At 38.2% G+C, this 23,031-nt stretch overlaps 1 protein-coding gene across 2 annotated transcripts in view; it reads left to right on the forward strand.

Annotated features, from left to right (window-relative positions):
- The window catches only part of LOC109234230 (alpha N-terminal protein methyltransferase 1), a 25,963-nt gene continuing 2,977 nt past the window's right edge, over positions 46-23,031 (forward strand). The window contains exons 1-6 of one of the 2 annotated variants that reach the window (XR_002069167.1): positions 46-325; positions 782-926; positions 6,168-6,226; positions 15,267-15,386; positions 18,874-18,975; positions 21,049-21,103. Coding sequence is in view for 1 of the 2 variants with exons in the window: in XM_019400122.1 (XP_019255667.1) it covers positions 53-325; positions 782-926; positions 6,168-6,226; positions 15,267-15,386; positions 18,874-18,975; positions 21,049-21,103 (754 nt within the window). In the remaining variant the exon portion in view is untranslated. The remainder of the gene's footprint in view (positions 326-781; positions 927-6,167; positions 6,227-15,266; positions 15,387-18,873; positions 18,976-21,048; positions 21,104-23,031) is intronic. The other variant, XM_019400122.1, reaches the window with a different exon arrangement.

The raw sequence follows: 23,031 nt of genomic DNA on the forward strand, positions 1-23,031 counted from the left end.
TCCGAAGGAAAAAGAAATGAAAACTAAAAACAAAAATAAGTTAATTTCCCTTATGATACTTTCATATGGACACAGGAAAGCCCCTTCCCTTCCTAGCCTTGGCTCTCACTTTCAAATTCCCGACCTCTTTCTAGCGCCGAAATTACCAGCACGTAGAGCAAGGACAGCATTGGCCGCTCGGCCTCTGACCCAAATGGAAATCGGCGGATTAGACTCCGATGGCCGTGAATTTAGAAACGCGGACGAGATGTGGAGAGAAGAAGTAGGAGATGGTGACCACCAAAAGAAATCTCAATGGTATAGCAAAGGCATCAATTACTGGGAAGTAAGTTTCCTTTTTTTTTTTTGCTTTATGTAATTTATACGCGTTCTGTTGTTGGTTTTTGTCTGTATAGAGATTTGTTCAATGAAGTTTGATGAGAACCATGAGGTGTGAGGTTCATCCAAGCGGAGATAAAACACACTAGATGATTTCTCTCTGTCTGCCTAAGTGTTTGTGAGTTACCCGGCGTTCCTGGTGGGAGTAGCAGGTACCTGATGGAATAGTTGAGTTACACGCAAGGTGGCCCGGACACCGACACTAGCATCATAAAAAAAATATGAAGGACTATAGGGCATAGAACACAAAATATTGAATATTGGAATGAGAAGGGTCCAACTGGAACTAAATGGACATTGAGGATTTATACAGCTAAACCTGACTAGCTTGGGATTGAGGCAAAGGTATTATTGTATGTAATTTCTATGTGTTTACTTGATTTATCTCTGTTGGTATGTGAAGGGTGTGGAAGCCACAGTGGATGGTGTGCTGGGCGGATATGGGCATGTGAATGAGGCTGATATAAAGGCAAGTGAGGAATTTCTCAACACCATTTTGGCAGAAAGGTTCCCTGATGCTGGAAGAGGCCGCCATCTTGTAGCTCTGGGTAGTCCATCCATTCTCTTTTATCCTTGGATCTTTTTCTGAAACAATTGAACATATTGGTAAAGTATTACATGTTAGCATACAAGATTAAATGTATTTCTTAAAAAAGCTCCCCAAATTATTTGGATTTTTAGTAAACTATTTTCTAGGAATATGGTTTTTAGTGTTTATGCAACACATGATATGTGGGTTTAGCGCAAGTCATGTGTTCAAACTCTGATGCAGATAGAAGTCTGGCATTTAAGTGGAGAAGAGTAGAAGGGCGACCCTATTATCCGCGGAGTTCCACTCGTGCGCTATTGTCCTATTCAATCTTACTCGTTTTAATCAACATTTGGATGTTGTCGTCAACATTTAATATCTAGAAATATCATCAAAATATTGCTCTCATACCCTTTATACACCTTCTACAATGACCACACATGAGATACTTTTGTATCCAAATAACATTTAAAGGTATAAAAATTTTCATAGATTTTTTTTTTTTGCGTGGAAGACATTTTCGTCCACCCTAAATGCTACCCAAGACTAGAACTTTATGCCATTGCTATCTTTACACTATTTGCTACAGGGCTAAGGTGAAGCTGCCTCTTTGAGTTAAAATGTTTTGACAAATTTCTTACTCCCTCTGTTTCATTTTATATGAAGCTCTTTAATTTTTGGACCGTTTAAAAAGAATAACACCTTGCTATATTTGAAAACTTTGTAGCTTTCAATTTCTAATTTACCCTTAGTGACATGTTCTTATAGTAAAATGCCATGGTATGTTTATGACTACAAGTTTTAAGGGTACTTTTGATATGTGCCAAAAATATTTACTTTTTTTTTTGTTGTTGAACTCCGAGCCCAAGTAAACATTGGAATATAATAATGAAATGGAAGAGTATTAGACAAATGTATTTACTAGAGGAAACTCTTAAACTAACGGGTTACTTGGGTGGATGACCCCTTTTAAGTCTTCAATTGAGTAAATACTTTTCAAATAGGTGATGATGTTATGAAGGATAGAGCAGCCCACTCTATTGAAATTGCCATGGTGGTTGATGAGTTGGATATTCCAGGTAGCACAAGGAAAAACTTGAAGCTACGTACAACTAATAGAATGTTAAGGGATTATTCGTGGGACCTTCCCTGAGAATTCTGTTAGAGGTCAAAGTGTGCGTGAGAGTTTTAAAGTTTGTGTGATGGGACCATTATGGATTATGCTGATTGTGAACCTCCTTCCTCCCTTATCTGCTTCTTCTCTATCTTTCTTCTTCTCTGCCTATACTCTTCTTCTTCCTCCTCTCTACTCTGACTGTTCTTCTGGTTCTATTTCTAAGTTTAACTTCATTTATTGTATTTTCATTCCCTAAGATTACTGTAATTGTTCAGTGAGTTTGATCAATAGAAGTCGTATTGTTGTTGGGTTAATTGTGAATTAGTAGCAATCGCTAATATTGGTACTTTCATTGATTTAGCCTCACAATGGTTGACATTCGTTTACAGAAGTTAGATGACTCCATGAAGGAGGTTAGGGAAACTCAGCCCGAATTCAAGCATGAGATTCGTGAAGTTACTGCTTCCATGGCCAATCTTGATGCTAAGGTTGATGACCATCAATGGAAAATTCAGGAGATCATCACTCATATCACTGCCTTGGGTAATCAGATCACTTCTTTCTTTGCTGAATCTAGTTGTCCTCGTCTTGTTCAAGTTGATGTGATCCCGCTGTGGCGGCGGTTGACCACCCAACTTTGCGCCATAAACCGGCATCAGTCGAATTTGGCCTTTTTCGGGGGACAATCCAGAGGCTTGGGTCTTTCAAGCTAATCACTATTTCGATTTCTACGGTATTGAAGCTGACCATCGACTCACCATTGCTTCATTTTATCTTGACGGTGAAGCTATTGCGTGGTATTGCTGGCTTTTTCGTAATAAGTAGTTAAGTGACTGGTCGACTTTCTCTGAGAAATTAATCTCTCGCTTCAAAAAGTGGTACCTATAGGAATCAGAAGGACATTTGGCCAAACTCCAACAAGTGATGACGGTGGTCGCTTATCGGGCGAGTTTGAGGCAATCGTTACTGAAGCTGTAGCCCTTCCAGATGCTATGATTTTGCATTGGTTCACTTCGGGCTTAAACTTGAGATAAAGGATGATGTGCTAATTGCAAAACCCAAAATATTAGATGAGGCAATCCACTTTGCCCAATTTTAAGAACATAAGCTGCAGCGTGATCATGGGCCTTCTCGATCCAGTTGGCCCAGATCACAACCCTTTTTGACTACTCCCACATCCGCATTACCCATTTCGTCTTCCCCCTTTTCACCCGTCTCTCGTCCTGCTTTAGCCATGCCTAAATTGCTTATCAGACGACACTCTACATTAGAGCTTCGTGAACGCCGCGAGAAGGGATTGTATTTTTCCCGTGACAAAAAGTTTATCCCCGGCCACAAATGCAAACCTTTCTCTCATCTCTTATTGATATCCAATGAGCATTTGGAGACATCAGACGTTTTCGACCCAACTATTTCTGATGAGGCTCTGGCCGAGCATCTTCAAGCCTTAGAAATGGAAGCTCACTCCACCATTTCCTTTCACGCCCTTGCTGGTACTTATTCCGCGGCCACCTTATGCTTCTGGGGCCATATTCAAGGATCTCCTGTCCAGGTTCTCTTGGATGGGGCTAGTACCCATAACTTTGTGCAGACTCAAGTTGCTAAATTTCTTCAATTGCCAATGGAATCAAGAGAGAGTTTTTCAGTTGTAGTCTGTGTTGTCAAAGGCGCGCTTAAAGTGCGCTTAAGCCCTAAAGCGAGGCTCAAAACATGTTGAGCGCTTCGCCTCGCTTTGTGGGCGCTTTAGTATCGCATCAAGGCTCTTAGGCGTACTTTTACTTGCCAATGAGTGTAATCTTGAAAAGGCAACATTAAACAATTGATATTTCACATTATCGTAAATTATTTCCAATTTCTTTGTCCATATATTTGTTATTCATGCTTATAATTAGTAGTCTTAGACTACATATACATATTTTTACTTTTTCTTCAATTGTGCTTTTTTTCATTAAAGCCCATGCTTTATTTGCGCTTTGCGCTTAAAGCCCCTACGGACCTTAGAGCTTTTTTGCGCTTTTCGCCTTTGATAACATTGGTTGTAGTCGGCAGCGGACAATGCCTTCGCTGTGAGGGAATTGTTCGATCTGTTCCTCTGACCATTCAAGGTAGCTCCTCCTCGATTTCTATGTTTTGCCTATGCATAGAGCTGATTTGGTCTTGGTGTATCATTGTTGGCTACTCTAGGCCATGTTCTGACCGATTATGCGCAAAACATATTCAAATTTCACCATGATTGTCCATGCATCCACTGGGACGGGGAAGCCTCCCCTGTCCTTCAACCAATACAGCTTCAAAGTCTTCGCCGTTTGTATATCTCTGATTTTGTGGCATCTTATTATCACCTTGCTTTGGTGTCTCATGACCCAGATAGTCCGCTTGCTTATCCATCAGATCTTAAGGAGCTTCTCGATGGATTTTCTGACATCTTTCAAAATCTATGTTCACGCCCACAGGATCACTCTATCCATTTGTTACCAAACTCCGGGCCTATAACTGTCAAACCTTACATGTACCCTTATTTTCAGAAGCGTGAAATAGAGCGCTTAGTGGATGAGATGTTAGAGGATGGTATAATCCATCCTAGTACCAGTCCATATTCTTCACCTGTCTTGTTGTTTCGCAAAAAGGATGGCACTTGGGCATTTTTGTGTGGATTATCGGGCTCTCAATACCATTACAGTCCGAGATCGTTTTCCCATTCCTACTATCGATGAGTTATTTGATAAACTTCACGGCTCGCAGTTCTTCTCTAAGTTGGAGTTGTTGGCAAGTTACCACCAAATCGGTATGAAGGCTACTGATGCGGAAAAGATAGCCTTCCGCACACATGATGGTCACTATGAATTTTTGGTAATGCCCTTTGGCCTGTCGAATGCCCCTTCAACCTTACAGGCCTTAATGAATAAAGTATTCCGGCCTTATCTTCACAAGTTCGTTAAAAGCTCGAGGCTGCGTGCAACTAACAGAATGTTAAGGATTATTCGTGGGACCCTCCCTGAGAATTCTATTAGAGGTCAGAGTGTGCCTGAGAGTTTTAAAGTGTGTGTGATGGGACCATTATGGATTATGCTGATTGTGAACCTCCTTCCTCCCTTATCTGCTTCTTCTCTGTCTTTCTTCTTCTCTGCCTATTCTCTTCTTCTTCTTCTTCTTCTTCTTCTTCTTCTCTACTCTGACTGTTCTTCTGGTTCTACTTTCTGAGTTTTAACTCCGTTTATTGTATTTTCATTCCCTAAGATTACTGTAATTGTTCAGTGAATTTGATCAATAGAAGTCGTATTGTTGTTGGGTTGATTATGTGCTAGTAGCAGTTGCCAACAGATGACCCTTTTATTACATTAAAGAATCAAAAGAATATCAATTTTTCTTCTGTTGCTGTTTCAATTAAATTGATCTGTCATTGTTAATCAGCCTCCTTCTTTAGTCGATTATCCCCTATTGTCTATATTCAACCCTCTTTATTGGTCGTTTAGTTTATCAACCTCCTTCTTGGTTGATTATCAACCTATTGTCGATAATCGACCCTCCTTTTGGTATCACCTTCGTGGTTAATCATTAACCTATAGTCAATAAAACGACCTCCTTAGTGGTCGATCATCAACCTATTATTGATAATCAACCTTCTTGGTCGTCTATCAACTCGTTGTCGCTACTCAACCTCCTTCTTTGTCGGTTGCCACCTCCTTCTTGGTGAAAAACATCATCTGTCTGAATGGTTAACTAGCAGGGACATCAACCTATGGTCGATAATCGACCTCCTTCTTGGTCGATTAAGGGCATTCCCTTAATTTTAAACTTCTGCGAAGAGAAAGAAAAAAGAAAATGAATGTCTTTTAATTGATTCAAAACTTACAGAGGGCGCATACACCAAATCTTCTCTAACTTGTGCAGCCTGTCTACACCTTAATACACAGTTTCCGAAGAACTTGAGCATTACTATTTTTCCTGAATGACTTAGCAAAAAGCAATGACCTCCCAAATGCTGATTTTAAGTGCAGTGTATCATTTTTGACTTGTGATTGAACTTTAATACCTATTGGAACTCTTTGTTTGCTTCAAGTTGCAGAATTGACAGCAATTGTGTACCATATTGTCTAGTTTCTTGGTTTATAACGCGTGGACAGTTTGCTCCAATTGGTGCAGATTGTGGATCTGGCATTGGAAGGGTTACCAAGAATCTTCTTATACGATATTTCAATGAGGTATATACTTTCAATTTGAATAAAGTCTATCTGATTTATCATCAAATAAGATATTCAAACAGTTTGATCTTTTTGACAAGACGTTGTGTTTAATCCCTATAAAATGGCTATCTAGGCTAAAAACAGCAGACAACCAGATTGGATTTTGGCTTGAATGATAAATTTCAGGGTACTTATATTCCTAAGAAGATAGTAAAGAATCCTTGATTAAGCAGAAAACTAGAAGTGGGGGAGGAGGACTCCGTGATTCACCTCAAGAGGTCCTAACGGTTATCCTTGAAGCGAGTTTCTATAATGATTACTGCATTTGATATCTATGGAAATTGGGTGGGTTGGGGTGGGGGGTGGGGGGGTGGATGGGTGGGGGGAGGGAGATCCATGTTTCACCCATCAGTCACTACTAAATGAGTAAATGGATTGAATCAGTTGGTTGATATGAAAAAATTGCCTTTCGTTCAGCTTAAAGTTGTAAAACATGAACCAAGACAAATTATATTTCAAATAATCTTTTTTCCTTTCTCGGTATATGTCTATTGCATCTAACTTTTTGTGAATGCAATTGTTTGGACTTAGAATTCAGTTGTGCATATTATATTGGCATTGTCCCATTACCTAATATCTACATTTGCCATTGTAAAGATAAGAGAAAACATGTTAGTGACTTGGTTAAGTAACAATATGTTGGCAAATAATTTTGAGTCATCTAAGCTGGGTAGCTATGGAGTCGAATTCACCACTGTGATTCTGAGGGTGTGATTCCTCAACTATAGATTCATTGGAATTCTTCACAGGCTGTCCTAGTTTTGAGAGTGTTACAACTATTGTTATCTTTCTCAAACAAAGAAGAAGAACGTGTTATGATTATTGGCATAGAAATAAATATAGAGATTTGGTTAAATAATCTAGCTAGAATAGGCTGTATGTAAAGAAAGCAATGTACTGGGAGCTGGAGGAAACTTGTGGATAAGCTAAATATATTCGATAAAGGAAAGGAAATACTAATATGTTTGGAACTGAGGCGTAGTTGTTGTAAAGGAAAGGAAGTGACAAGAGGTAAGGATAGATTTGATGTTGGTTGTTAGGTTGAGATGATGTATCTATGTACAAGAAGTAAAGATAGATTTGATGTTGTGTTGATAGGTTGAGATGATGTGTCTATGCACAAATGTATGTCCCCGTAACCGCTTGAGAATTTAAGAAGTCGAAGAGTTCTGCCGTGTTAACACCTAAATTTGGATATCATTGGCAATTACCAAAGGTTATGACTGGTCTTTTCGGAGTCTGCTCTTCCTAAGAATATTTGCTCCAGTGATTACCTTTTGAAACTCTCTATAAACTTTTGCAATTGTTAAGACACATTCTCACCCCTTTATGTACTCTTTGCTTCATTGTTTTCCCCTTCTAACTAACCTTCGATCACCCTCATCAATGCCTTAATTATCTTCCCTTTCTATCTAACTTTCAAATCATCCACTTCAATGGCTACCAGATAATCTCCTTTCTAAACCTTTCAAGAACCTGTTGCCTCCGGCGCTTTAGTTCCTTTTCCGCAAACAAAAAAGCTTATATGTTGGGTCCCCTCATAGTAGATGATTTTGAGAAGGGATCTTCAGACAGACCATCTCTATGTCCTGTTTGCCCTATGACATCTGATCTCAATGGTTCACCATAAATAACTTTCCTATACATCTCAATGATTCTGTACTTTCGTTAGAATTCTAGTGAGCGTGGGGATTGGCTTATTCATGGTGAGAAGGCCAAGGCAATGATTGAAAGAAACAAGAAATTTACGACATGGTACAATTCTCCCGTTATGACATCCTTATGGATATGAAACCAATCTTGTGTTTTTTTTTGGATTTTTGTCTTTATTTCAATCAGCAACTTACTGCTTGTTTTGGAGTGATGGGACCTATTATAGAGAATGTGATAGCCATTATTTGGCTCTCAGCAGATGGAGATGAGGCTTTAGCTTTATGCAGTTAACAACAACAACAACATACCCAGTAACATCCCACACCGTGGGGTCTAGGAGGGTAGTGCGTACGCGGACCTTATCCTTACCTTGTGAGGAGAGCTTTATGCAGTTAAATCTGAGGATATTAGTTTCCAACAACAACAACAACTAAGCTTTAGTCCCAGATAATTTGGGGTCGGCTATATGAATCCTCACTGGTTATATTACTGCATATAAATTATCTCAGGCCAATATACAATATAAAATAATAATTAGAATAAAACTAAAAAGTACTAGAACCTTGATATAAGAAATAGTAAAAAGTACTAGAAGTTCTATATATTTTCCATCGATGTATAAATCTTTGAAAGACTACACAACTCTTATAAAAGCATAAGACGTAAAGTAAAAGTGCTGAAATGACTTAAACATATTCTCAGTACTTATATAGATCTTTTTCTTCCACTTTGCTGTATCTTTCGCTATTTTTGCATGGATCTCAAAAGATTGTAAGTCTTTCGGGACAACTTCCTTCCAAGTGATTTTAGGTTAACCTTGTCCATTTTTAACACGAAGGGGAGCCTTGGCGTAACTAGTAAAGGGTACTGCCATGTGACCAGGAGGTCACGGGTTCGAGCCGTGGAAACAGCCTCTTGCAGAAATGCAGGGTAAGGCACTGCGTATAATGGACCCTAGTGGTCCGGCCCTTCCCCAGACCTCGCGCATAGTGGGAGCTTAGTGCACCGGGCTGCCCTTTTTCTTGTCCATTTTTAACACCTTTACTCACCTTGGTGTCACATCACGCACTGGTGCATCTGGCGGTCAACGCAAGACATGACCAAACCATCTCAAAGTGACATTGTCTCATTTCTATCATTTTTAATATTGTCAAATCTTGTATGACTGCAAATTTTGGCGCCGTTGCCGGGGAGTTAACGGTGTTATCAATTACAATTGAAAGAAGTACAAAAAATTCTTAGTGTAGTCAGTTTTCTCTATACCCAATCTTTTCATTGAAATTCTCACGTTTGAACTCTTGTGGAATTCAGGTGTATGCCTAGAAATTCTTCGAGGACTGGAGAACTGCTAGAAGGACTCTCAGACCCCGAGAAAACATTCAGGGCGTTGAACCGTGCCAACAAGAGAATCCAACAATCACAACTACCACACCAGCTCGAATTTGACATGGGTGACGCAGAAAACGTCAACTACCACTACTCTGACGTTAGGGATCGCTGGCGGATCCCCGACGTTTCCGTTGACGTTTTCTGCGTCACCCATGTCAAATTCGAGCTGGTGTGGTAGTTGTGATTGTTGGATTCTCTTGTTGGCACGGTTCAATGCCCTGAATGTTTTCTCGGGGTCTGAGAGTCCTTCTAGCAGTTCTCCAGTCCTCGAAGAATTTCTAGGCATACACTTGAATTCCACAAGAGTTCAAACGTGAAATTCAATGAAAAGATTGGGTATAGAGAAAACTGACTACACTAAGAATTTTTTGTACTTCTTTCAATTGTAATTGATAACACCGTTAATTCCCCGGCAACGACGCAAAAATTTGGCTCGCCCAACTATGCCTTGTAAAAGGACACGCGGACGTTGCAAATATAATCTGAGTATTTATGCCCAGAGTCGAACCTACAGGGAATTAACCTATCAATTACTTTTGTTGGACTTACTAAATTCTATAGAATCAACTTCCCTAAACGTTGTAAATAACAGTTGATGATATTGCTAACAACTAAAACTGAAAGTAAATAAACAGCTAAAAACTAACGATGCTTGAGTTGTAAACAATTGGAATAAAGGTCTAAGGTAATGGTTTCCCCCGTTGTTGATTTCCTTAGTTGTATGTTTCTTATAGCTTTGACTTAGTTGCCTCTATCAATCATGAACTCTCCAGCTATCATTAATCTCTCTCAAGCAATTATGATAATTTACTAGATGCACTATCTCAAGCTACGCTAGCTAGATTCGCATTACAGTTCACTTAGATTGCACCCGAGGTATCGTTATCTCTAATCCAACCTCTAAACCCTTGGTTATGGCTCTCGCCTATACTCCGGGAGTGATGTTGTTCAAACAACTACCTAAATATGCACTCTCTCTCAAGCAGATACATAATAAATAGGAACGGCTAATTGAGAATCCTTTCAATTAACCAAAATCAAGACGTAGTTGAACAAATAGAGATTAACAACCAACTCAAAACTATATTAATATAACAACCAATTCATCCCCAACGGGTTTCACCCAAAACCTTAGATTAAAAGATTTAGCTACTCATAACAATGATGAAAACTACAAAAGAATTCATAGTCATTGATAAAAGAACAAATTAGGGAGATAAGAATTGTTTCCCAAGTTACCTCCTTGCCTCTCTTGTCTTGTTCTCAAACCTCAAAACTCCTCCTCTTTCTCTTGGACGCATTAAACCTTTTATAGTTTGTGTGGTTTTTGCTTTGGACTTCCAAAATTGCCCTTTCAAATACTTTTCCCGCATCTGGACTAGCGCGGGCGCGCTAAGGCCGCGCTAATGCCCGCGCTAATGGGGTTATATTCTGCTTCTGATGACTTAACTAGCGCGGGCGCGCTAAGGCCGCGCTAATGCCCGCGCTAGTGGGGTTTCCCTCTGCCATGCCGAGCTTCATTCCCATCATTCGTCTACTAGTTCCAATTTTTGCCCGGATCACCATCATAAGTCTTCATTTGAGTAGTGTACTCCTGTGAAACACAAAAGTCACCATTAGAGCCAATTTTTGCATTATTTACACACTTAAAACAATAAAGCATCCTTAAGTTAGAGCCCGAACGTAGACCAAACTATACAATTTAGCCTATTATCAACTGCACATCTTCTTAATTTCTTCTTTAACATCTGCATCTCTTCGACACTCATCTTGTGGATATGCAACACCTTAGTGGCCCAACATTCACTCACATATAACATTGCTGATCTTATAATTACTCTATAGAACTTACCTCTGACTTTCACATGCATCCTTTTATTACATAATATCCCAGTAGCACTTCTCCATTTTAGCAATTCGATTTTGATTATGTGTAACATCTTCATCTATCATTGCATTCTAAGGATATTTTTTGCCAAATTTCTAAATCGGCCTCCTCTCATTACTTGTTCTCGAATAACAAGCAAGACATTTTGGACATGCTCAGTGGCGGTGAGCATTAGACCTTCCTCTTCCACAGGCTCTGAAGTACTATGTTTGTATGGATTCCATGGCTGTCATACTTGACTACAAGACTCTTTTACCCCTTGCCCTTTTATTCCTTGCGTTGTTCTAAAACTATTAGTAGACTCTTTGATTGTTCTAGCTCTGGATTACACATCTATTTTTCTCAAGTTCGATTCTTTAACCTTACATGAGGAGCGAGATGAAAGCTACCCACTTATAGGATGCGTCGAGGTACCTAATTGCGAATCATTGGCTCAGTAAGCTGCCTCCTTGCTTCTTGATGGGAGAAAAAAGAGTCTAGGTGATTTCCTTTTTCGGAAAGGAAATACGATCATGTTTAGTAGAGGACAGGCGCAATTGCTTCCCAAGAGAAAGGCTCGCAAGTATACGAGCACGTTGATGGTTAGGGATCCCCTTTTGGGGGTGTGAAATTGACGTCTCGACGAAATATAATTTTCATCGAACATGTATTCGTCAATGTTAATACCAATTTGGCTTAATTCAAAGCGTGTTGAGAAGCTATTCTTTGCAGAGTGGCTTAATAGGCTAAATATTATGGCTGATGTAGACATAGTGGCAGTGATCAGCTTTAAGAGAGCGAGTTCCTTCAAGATCTGGCATTTCCTACCATGTTGGTGAGGCAGTAAGTATAAGCTTTGCTAGTCAAAGCCATATTCCTTGTCTGCACTGGCTCAGCTCATATATGGACATATCAAAATTGAAGAACCATGGGTTTTAAAGAAGCAAATGCATTGGTTGCCAGTTGCCACCCCTTTTAGACCCAAGGCTTCTTTTCTTAATAAGATTCCCTGTCTTTCTCATTGTTGAAATTTTGTTGCTTTCAGTTACTGCAGTAACTTTTTTAGCAGAATAAGTTGCTTAGTTTTAGGATAAATTTCAATTTATATTTCTATTAGATTGTTTAAGTTAGTTGAGATATTTTAGGTTTTTTGAATTTTAAATTATGTGTATTTTTTGTTCCTAATTGGCTATTTAAAGCCTTGTTATGCTTAGGGGTGGGCATAAAAACCGAAAAATTGAAACCGGACCGGACCGAATTAATTCGGTATCTCGGTATCGGTTCTTTGGTTATTCGGTACTAATTCGGTACGAAATTTTCGGTTCTTCGGTACTTCGGTACTTCGGTTCGGATCTCGGTATTCAAGTTTTGATTTTTCGGTATTTCGGTATTTACCGAAATACTGAAGTACTTCTTGTAACTATAAAAACTTGTTGAGCATTTTCCTTTTACCCAGCCTAACTAGATGCACGTAAACTAGTGAAAATACCTGGTGCATATCCAGGATGATACACGATCCACCAATAAACTCCTCGTTGATGAATATTTATGGAACGTGGGCCACTGGTTGCAATATATAGTTAGATACAGAGATTAGGAGTCCTTGAGCAATAAGTTGCACATTCTAAAGTGTAACACTTGTCTTAGTGCAACTACTTTGGATTGAATACAGGTCTCACAGTCTATTAATCTCACAATCACCGCATAGACAACTTAATTTGCTTTTGTCATTATGCAAGTAGTTACTGGAAAACTAAAGGAATTACTGAATTAGAGTTCACCACTTTCTCATTGTGTACTATACCGGAACCGTACCGAAACCGTACCGAACCAAACAAGATAACATCGAACCGTACCGAATTACTTTGGTACGGTATTTGGTATGTACAATTGATAAACCGAATACCGAAATACCGTACCGAAATTCTTAAATACCATACCAAAGTACCGAACGTCCACCCCTAGTTATGCTTAATAAAATTATTGAGACATTTTTCAATCAATATTTTTAATATTATTGCTGCCCCATCTTTTAAAAATCCAACACTCATGCATTCCGGTACTTACCCATCTTGTTTACCCCATATATTTAGCGTCTCGCAGCAAGAACATCCTCTCTATCATTTATTATTGATGTTGACATTTTTGAAAATTTTAAGCATCCCTTTGGTGGAGTTTCGGCAGGATCATTATGTAGGCATACTAGACAGTCACACTGCTGCTGCTTGAATTATTACCTTTGCCCCTCCTGCATTGGGGAATTTAAAACGACCTCTACCCGAAGTTTATTTGGCTGCAACGGCTAGGTGATTGGACCATCCGACTATTTGTCATTAAACAGAATCGTTGCCATGTCACTCATTTGTTATACCCTGTTCTTGAGGCTTGCTCCCCGCTAAAAGATCTTCCTCTCCGTCAAAGAATTCGGGAGTTCTAATTTCAGGGACAAGTTTCTTCTCTCTTGCTCTAAGGCTCAATTTCCCACTAGCGTCCAATGGGTTGATGGAAATTATCCTCTTCTACTGTTCCTCTTGTCCCTGGTAGCTCTCCTTCTAGTGTTATTAAAAGTCATCTCTTCATCGTTTAATGTGCAAAGTGAGGGCTTATCGTTTCATGGGTGAGCTTTTTTGAAGAGAGCACTTCAAACAATGACACACAAAGTGATCGCAATGAGAAACAGTCAGCTCTTCGAATCTCAACTTTGAAGAGTTGGATTAATATTGACATTTTTGTATATTTGGGTACTGAGAATATTTATTTAAACTGCAATTTGATCATTATAGTACTTAATTCATATGTGTAAGGTATTTGTAATATCGTGAATTGTGCATTTCACTTCAAAGAAGCATGCGCTGCACATCTCGCTTTTCGCTTCAAGCCCCATGGAACTTGTCGCTTTTTCCGCTTTTCACTTTTAATAAAACTGTTCCTTCTCTATCTGCTTGAGTTAGTGAACTGGTATATGCATGGCCCTATTCCATGAACAAAGTGCTGTGGACGCTATGAAGTCTGTTTTAATCAGGATTACATCTTGCATCTTCCACGCTGCATTTACAATTGAAATGGTCATGTAGAGTATAGCTTCTGATATTCTCAGTGATAGCCTTTTAACTATAAGGCCAACAAAGAGCATGAACAACTCAGCAAGTTTGAGTCGAAATGGTAGCCAGACCGTCAGAGCAAGATGCCACTGTATTCTTATTCCGTGAGTAGTTTTATTGGTGCTAACTGTTAAAAACATACTTGGAACCTTGATGGCTGAAGAGTCAGTTGATGATGCATAATCTAGGACTGTTCTGAAGTTAGGTTACAGGAAAGCTTAACAATTAGCAGAGAGGAAAGGTTTTGCTTGTAGTTGTAGATGGACAAAATGATCATACCCTGTTTTATTATTGCTTTCTATTAACTGTTGACAATATTCCGGTTTCGTTATTCATGCTACACGGAAAAAAGAATTGAAGGACCAAAAAGTAAGCATCATCCTGGGATGCCTGTGATTGTTACGAAGTTACCTAATTCCTTTTTGTTATGTTTGTTTCTACGAAGTAATACATTATGAAACTAGGCTGCAAATTGTGTAAACTTATAATGGATTTGCACATCGCATTTCAAATTGGGGGACTTATCAGAAACTGGGTTGCTCAAGGTGGGCATCCTTCTCCTTTTTTTGTTTTATTGGACTTCTTTTGGAGAAGAAATTTGGTAAATGCAATAATTACTGTGGGATGCAGTGTGCATTTGCGATAAGTCTTGATTGATGTTTTTAGTTTAAGCTCTTCACACTTGATTGCTTTGTCCTGGTCCCAAGGATGATTCTGTAATATTTAAGTTTCCTAGCATGTAGTCTTTTCTTGAATACAGGTGCGCTTTTCCACACCCACCCTATAGTCACATGGCATATATATGCAACATATATTCTGCCCACGATTTTACACCATAATTTACTGCTGCCATCTCGTCTAAATGGCTGTGGTTTCTTCACAAACATGGTAAATGGCTTCACCTACTTAAGAAACTTTTTATTCCTCAGATTTACCTGTAGTTAATATTCCTTATGACAAAAATTTGACATGTTCGTTTTTTCATCAGGTCGACCTTCTGGAGCCTGTATCACATTTTTTGGAATCAGCCCGGGTAAATTTGGCTCCTGAAAATTTAATGGTGTCAGAGTTGCACAAAGCTGCCAATTTTTATTGTGTTCCACTCCAGGTACAGTTTAAGTTGCTGCCTTTTCACTAAAAAAGTTCCCTTTTCGCTATTATCTGCTTATAGTACTCATTTATGAAAGCATAATATTTGATATTTGACTAACATAAATTATTGCATTAAAGTTAGGTAGATTTATATTGTCAAGTCAATAACTTGGTGATGATAAAAGTGCAAAACATAGGAGTATGAATAAACCAAAATATTATTAAAATAATACCAGTTCCACTAAAAATAAGGAATTTCTAAAAACAACAACAACAACAACAACAACAACAACAACGACCCAGTGGAATCCCACTAGTGGGGGCTGGGGAGGGTAGTGTGTACGCAGACCTTACCCCTACCCCGAGGGAGTAGAGAGGCTGTTTCTGAAAGACCCTCGGCTCAAGACAAAAAGACAAAAGGAGACAATATCAGTAACACCATAGAATTTCTAAAAACAAGAGATGAATAAAACAAGTATCCATTGTAGACATATAATACATAAATAAAAGTGTCCCCTCTAACATATTAAGGTTTTAGATGTGGTGGTTACACAATTAAACATGGTGCTAGAATCAGACCTCCACATGAGGCGGCATGTTGTAGGCATAAACAACGAATTTCTCCTCTTTAACAATTAAATTTTTAAAGAAGTGGTCTCACAATTTAACAGTTTGGATTTATACAAAAAAAGTTGGAAAGTAAAAGAATCATTTACTGTTTGCTCGGTTCCTAATTCATTCGGTAGATTCTCGTGGATCTGCCTGCTGAATTTTATATCATGATCTCCGAATAGCAACAATCCTACAACTATTCTCCTACGATTTTAGTCTGCAAAGATATCACCAAGCTGCAACCTCATTAGAATCAGGTGATAAAAGAAATTTTATCCCGTAATTGTTTCTTTATCCGAGCCTCCTAGGTACTATTAGTGCTTGTGGAGAGAACGATATTTTGACGTTTTTGCTGGATTGTTGAATTTAAGATTTCAGTAATGGCATGGCTGGTGTTGTTTTCACTTATATGAGTGCGTTTCAAACATTGAAGTATCGTCAACATTATCATGGTCTAAACAACAAAATAAATATGGTAGTGCAAGATTTAGTACATTGCTTTTAGGATTTCCAGCTTTCATCAGATAACATTATCAGTAATGTCTTGGTGGCCTCATCTGGACAGGAAAGTTAGGGGCCATATAAAGGCAAGTTTAGGATTCAATTGTAGAGGGCACCTTTTAGGTTAAAGTCCATGGGGACAAAACCGTGTCGTTCCTAAGACTTGCAAGAGCTAACAATACCTTGGCAGTTGGACCGAGGTCGTTACAAGTGGTGTTAGAGCTAGTACCTCCCTTAGTATAATGGTCGGAATAACTTCAGCGAGGAGCTGTGTCTCTAAGGTAGGGGGAGTCAGTGTAACAGCCCATGAACCATTGGCGGTTGAAATTGAAAGAAGGTTCATTGTGAAGCTTGCCTTAGACAAATCTTATATCAGGATGGGAGGCGAAAGCTAGGGGCCATATGAGGGTGAGTTCATGATTCAACTGTTGAGGCACATTTAGCCAGAGGGACAAAATAGGGAGGCCTCAAAGTTGCGCCTGAAGGGACAGTACCCAATGATGTCAAAGGCTCATTTAATGCGCGCTTAAGCCCTAGCTCAAAAAAGCTTAAGGAGGGCGCTTCGCCTCGCTTAAGCTGCGCTTCAGTGTAGGCAAGTCACTAAAGTGTGTGCCTCAGTGCCCATGAGTTCTATCTTGAACTGAACAGTACTAAACAACAAATATTATCACCAAATAAGTGTATTAGTTGCTGAGGATAATATTAGGAGTAAATTTGTTTCTTTTGTTGAACTACAAAATGTATTTTTATTTTTTCCTTTAGTTGCGCCTTTTTTTTACTAAAGCCCGCATTTTAGTTGCGTTTTGCGCTTATAGCCCCAATCGACCTAGAGCGCTTTTTAGAGCTTTTCGCTTTTGACAACACTGACAGTACCTTGGCACAGTTGGGCTTGAGCCTTTACACCCATCTTAATCCAAGAGTGTACTAGTGCGTTAATAACTCGACATTCAGAATTGGCCTTTCTTCAGTGAATGCAATTGGGGAGGTTAAGACCATCACATCCCATAATTTGGTAAATCTGATAAAGAACACCTTAGCAACAGTGCAAACTCATATAGATGCTTCTTGCTACCGTCATAAGTTCAAATTTCATAATGCTTGTAACTCATCCTTCCTTGGTATGATTGTTTGAAGGAAGCATTGGCCCTCTTTTAAACTTTTCCAGTGGCTTGAAAAGAACGGACGGTCTCCATAGCATTTCGTTTGACCGAGCTTTGACACCTCTGGTAGATAGCTCAAAGTGAAACCATTAGGACCAATATCCACAACATAGAGCCTTATCTTGCTTAAATGTTCAAGGAAAACACAGCCCTTATGAATCATGCAATCACTGACCCGTCACCCTAACCTCCGCATTTGGGGGAAATAGGACATATATCTAATTGAAGTTTTTTTTTCCACTCACCTCTTGAGTCATCAAATTGGAAACATGTTGCTTTCTACATTTATCTTTTCTTTTCCCTAGGTGGTGCATAGGCAGCAGGTGATTTACTTTAACAATGCATCTGTTTGTTTCTCCATGTAATCAGTCTTGAAATCAGGTGAAAAGAAGGAAGAATTAGTGGTACGAGGTCCTATGATCAATCAGTATCTCTTGAGACATGGTCATTTCAAGTAATGAAGTCCTTATTGCGGCAGCTATCCCTTAACATTTGATACTATTATTTCTGGAAGCAGAGAACAGAGAACAGAGACATAGTATGCTATTCATATTAAAAAATTAAGAAAAAAGACAATAGTATGCTGTGTTGTAACTTCTGCTGAGAACAAAAATGATTCCCCATTTTGCGGTGTGAAGAAAGAAAATAGATATTTTCCTTTTTAAACTGTTTCTTCTGTCTTGTTCTCCAAGGAACCATTTGCTGCTAGACAGAGATTTCAGGGAATTACATTTTTAAAGAGATCCCTTTAGGCTTTTTCCATAGATATCTCAAAATCCAGTTATTCTAGTCATAGCGTGTCATCATGAGGCATTCAAAACTCATTGCTGATCCATTGAGCTTAAGAACGAATCTCACTAGCTCACCATATCAACCTCTGGTTATATCATTTTTTTTAAATCTTCGAATGATTTCATTCGAAACAGTATGTATATTGATTGAAACATTTTTCACGGTAAATAAATATGCAGCGCGTGCACCCACACACAAATGTGTATGCATATAAATTTGAAGCTTAAACTGAAACATTAGCTTATTGCAATTCATTGTATCTGCCACATGCTTATAGTTTGGATGTTTTAAGGTAAGTCTAGTGTCTTTATCTGACTTGTGCTTGCACTTTGTTTCCACATATTTGAATTAGAAAGATTACCGTGGTTTTGGTTAGTGTCTTACTTCACTTTTAGGCTGTTGCTTACTCATTGTTTTCCCTTTTCTTTTTTCTTCAAGGAATTTACTCCTGATGCTGAAAGATATGATGTTATTTGGGTTCAATGGTGTATTGGGCATCTTGCAGATGATGACTTCATTTCATTCTTCAAGAGAGCAAAGGTGAAGTGATCTTCTAAAATGAAGTTCTATTAGGGCTCGATTGTAATAAGTAGCTATTTCAGCATCCAATATAAATAAATCCAACTCTTTAAAGTTGAGATTGAAAGAACATAGTTCTTCTTGTTTGGATCATTTTGCGCATATTTTTGAAGCATGCACTTCTATGAAGCGCATGGCTTCACCCATGAAGTGATTCGCACATCGCTTTAACTGACAAAGCAATTGCTTTTAATAACACTAAAACATCATAGTTTTGTTCTTTATAAAAATCTATTTTCCTGATCAAGAAAATCTTTTTAAAACTGTGATTGATTGAGCTTGCAACAACTTTTTATCCCGAGCCAACAGGCTGTGCCATGTAGTAGATTTAGTTTCTGCTATAGCTTTGTTTCTGCATGTTACTGCAACTTCCACTGTAGGCAACCAATAACCATGTATTCTACCATTTCTGAAACTAAAAGCTAGGTTCATTTTATGCTAGAGTGTCAGGGAGAATGCTTCCAAGTACTTGTTTTTTCCACCGCGTGGCATAGCAAGTGATCCGTGGTCAGACAGGACCTTGGTACTTTCTTTGCTGCTATTCTCAACAATATGAACTTTTGGATCACTTAGCTCTCCATCCTTATATCCAGTGCGATTGAGAGAATGTGACTGGGCTTTTTTAGCTGCTAGGATTTTCACATCCACCACAATCTCGATATCCTCTTCATTCAACAATTTGTCAACAACCTTCTCAACAATATATCCTACTTGATTGCAGTCCTTATCGCTATCAGTAGAATGCCAGCTTGTGAACAATCTATACTTACTTCCGTGGCATGACTTTTTTTTTTTTTTTTTTTTTTGAAAAGGTAAAGCAGCAGAAGTATTGTGCTGTGGTTACATCCCAGCAAAAAAGACAAGAAAGAAAGTAAAACCATTTGTGGCTATGTAGTGAATGTAGAAAGTCTAACAGGGTTTCAAATTCATTTACAATTTCCAATGTATAACAAAAGGAAATCAAAAAATATATATTCTGATTTAGTTTTCAGGGTAGAGCTAACCTTCAAAGCATGTTCTGTTTCTTTCTTTCCATTGGCTCCACCATTCTATCTTTGCTGTTTTAGACATGCCCTTCCTGCTCCGATATTTTAGCCAAACTGAGGCAGGCTTGGGATAGCCCGTTGCAGCCCTGATATGTTTCAAAACATCTGCCAAACTTGTGCTGCCATTGTGCATGTTTTTCAGCCTTATAGATAGAGATTTTGCATCTTCTTCTTTGTTGTCCTTACGCCTGGGATGTATACCCATAGCCGGGTCATGAAACATATTCTTGTACATTTTATAAGCTTTTGTTGTTTTACTTGTTTAGAAAAACAGGTAAATTCTAAAGAGATGTAAATTCTAAAGAGATTTACTTGTTTAGCTGACGGGGGTATTTAGTTGGAATATGAAACCTGAATCATTCTGTTATCAGATCTCTTTAAGTTATGCACAGGGATAGAGAACAAAGTACTTCTGCTCTCTGTGTTGCAAAGGCCATAGATCTCTCTTATGACTGGCATAATTGACCTGCATCAAGATTGAAATTAAAAAAAAAACTTTTCTTTTGATATAACCACACTTTTGATTAAGGAAAGCTCGTGCTCCTCCCTCTACCTCTTTTTTAAGTAAAATCTATTTGTTATCTAATATGAAAGAGCTGCTTGATCATATCGGATACCTGATAACTCATTGCCCATATGTTTGTCCACTATAATGGTCTCGGCGAACATCATCTTAAAGATGCTTATCTCAGGTACTAGTACTTATTCCTTTATAACACCCAAAATGTGTAATCCGAAAGAGTTACCTTATCAAAAAAGTGTAATGCTAAAGAGTTATACTTGTTACATTTTTTTATCTTTATCTGTTTTCTGTTTTGGTTGCTTTTATCAAGGATTGTCACCTGTGTGTGGGACATGGATTTTCTGAAATTTAGTTTTGTCATAGAATACCTGACATATTTACTTGTTCTCAATTAAACCACATCTGATTTCTCTTTTCTCTGATAAAGCAGTTAAACAGTTTGTTTTTATTCTATTTTTCATCTAGGTCGGCTTGAAACCTGGTGGACTTTTTGTTCTAAAAGAGAACATTGCAAAAACAGGTATCATCTCTTTGACTTCTCTGTTATGTGGAAATTAGTATCACCTACTTCCTTCTCGTGTTATGTTATTTCATCAAGTTGGGCATGATTTTCGGTTCTGTTGCACTTTTTATAAAAGTATAAAACGTGACAGGGAACTCTTATGTTTTTAAAATGAGAAGTGTAAAACAGCGATAAGAGTCTTGAAGTTTTAACCAACAAGTGAAGGAGACACTCGTTAAAAGTAAAGCACACAAGTAGAAAAACTCTCTAACATATAGAAATAGAGTAATTATATCATAACATTTGCTATTAGCATTACTAATCAAAAAATCCAAAATAGTGATAATATCAATCCCGACAACTACAATTAGCAATTTGATTTAAAAAATTCATGAAGAATAACTTCAATCCCAATACTTACCCTTTCAAAAAAAAAAAAAGATCACTTTAACTCCAATTTTAATTAATTGGCTATAAAAGATCAATCTGCAATTTCGAGATCATATTTAACTGCTATTGTAACAATACTCCCTCCGGTCCACAATAAGTGACCAATTTGCTTTTCGCACGCCCATTAAGAAAATACTAAATTCTATACAAAAATACCTAGTATGACTAAACTACCCTTAATTAAATATTTAATGTCAGAAGTAAGGAAACTTTTTAGGGATATGTACATAAGGGTAATTTTGTAAAAGCAAATTGAATTCTTTCTTGATTATATAAATGGACATTTATTTTGGACCAAAATAAAAAAGCAAATTGGTCACTTATTATGGACCGGAGGGAGTACTAAATATCATATGCCAAAATCTTCACCCACCTTGATAGCAGAACTCATATTGAGGAAATCCCAGTGACCCCGTAATGTGTTTCCATAAACAGAGACCGAGAAGGAAGGAGTTGGTCTGGTCATCCAAGGATTGAGAAGCCCGTACTTGGTGCTGATTACACCTCTCCTTACTGCGGTTTTTTCTTCTTGATTGAACCTCCAGATCCATTTTCTCAACAAGATGGTGTTATGCGTCTTCAAATCTCCGAGTCCCAAACCTTCTAGTTCCTTGATTTTCGTGTCAGTCTTCCAATTGACCAAATTTTAAGACTTCTCCTTATTCCCTTGCCATGGAAGTCTGCACGGATTTTCTCCAAATACTTAGACGCCTGTACTAGCATGGGGAAAAGAGCTATGATGTATGTGGGTAAAGAATCCAACATACTGTTGATGAGAACCAATCTACCTTCCAATGAAAGATATGGTCTTGTCCAATTTGACAACTTTTTGCATTTCTCCAAAATATCTCCGCAGATAGCGGTACAGTTTGATTTCCAACCTAGTGAAGCCCCAAATATTTCATAGGGAGTGAACCAATGTTGCAGCCCATAATATCTGCCAGCAAATGCATATTGGTGACAGCATGCATATGACTCTTTAATAAGTTAATGTGAAACCCTGAAACAGCCTCAAAATTCACAAGACTCAGGGTGTGTTTGGTATAACGGAAAATGTTTTCCGTGGAAAATGTTTTCTTGGAAAACAAGTAGTAATTTTATTCATTTTCCGGTGTTTGGTACGCAAATTAAGGAAAATGACTTCTCAAGAGTATTCATAAATAATTTAGATACAGTAAACATGAAGCCATAAACTTTCAAACCAACAACCTTCCGAATCCACAAATTTCATAAACTTTCGAACCGTTAAACTTTCGAAATCGCGGAATTTCTAATCCCTAAACTTTATAATTTCTAAGCCCGTAAACTTCCAAACACATAAACCTCCGAACTCATAACTTTGGTACTTGTAAAATTGTGAACCTTTAAACCGATAAAAAATAACTAAAACTGGAAAGGGGGGGGGGGGTGGGGGGAGGGACAAGAAAAAGTAAAAGAAAAAAACGAAAGTAAGTTAAGTAAAATTAAAAACGTTAAAAAAAGTTTTAAAGTTTTTT

This window comes from Nicotiana attenuata, chromosome 11 (assembly GCF_001879085.1).
Source record: "Nicotiana attenuata strain UT chromosome 11, NIATTr2, whole genome shotgun sequence".
NCBI lineage: Eukaryota > Viridiplantae > Streptophyta > Magnoliopsida > Solanales > Solanaceae > Nicotiana > Nicotiana attenuata.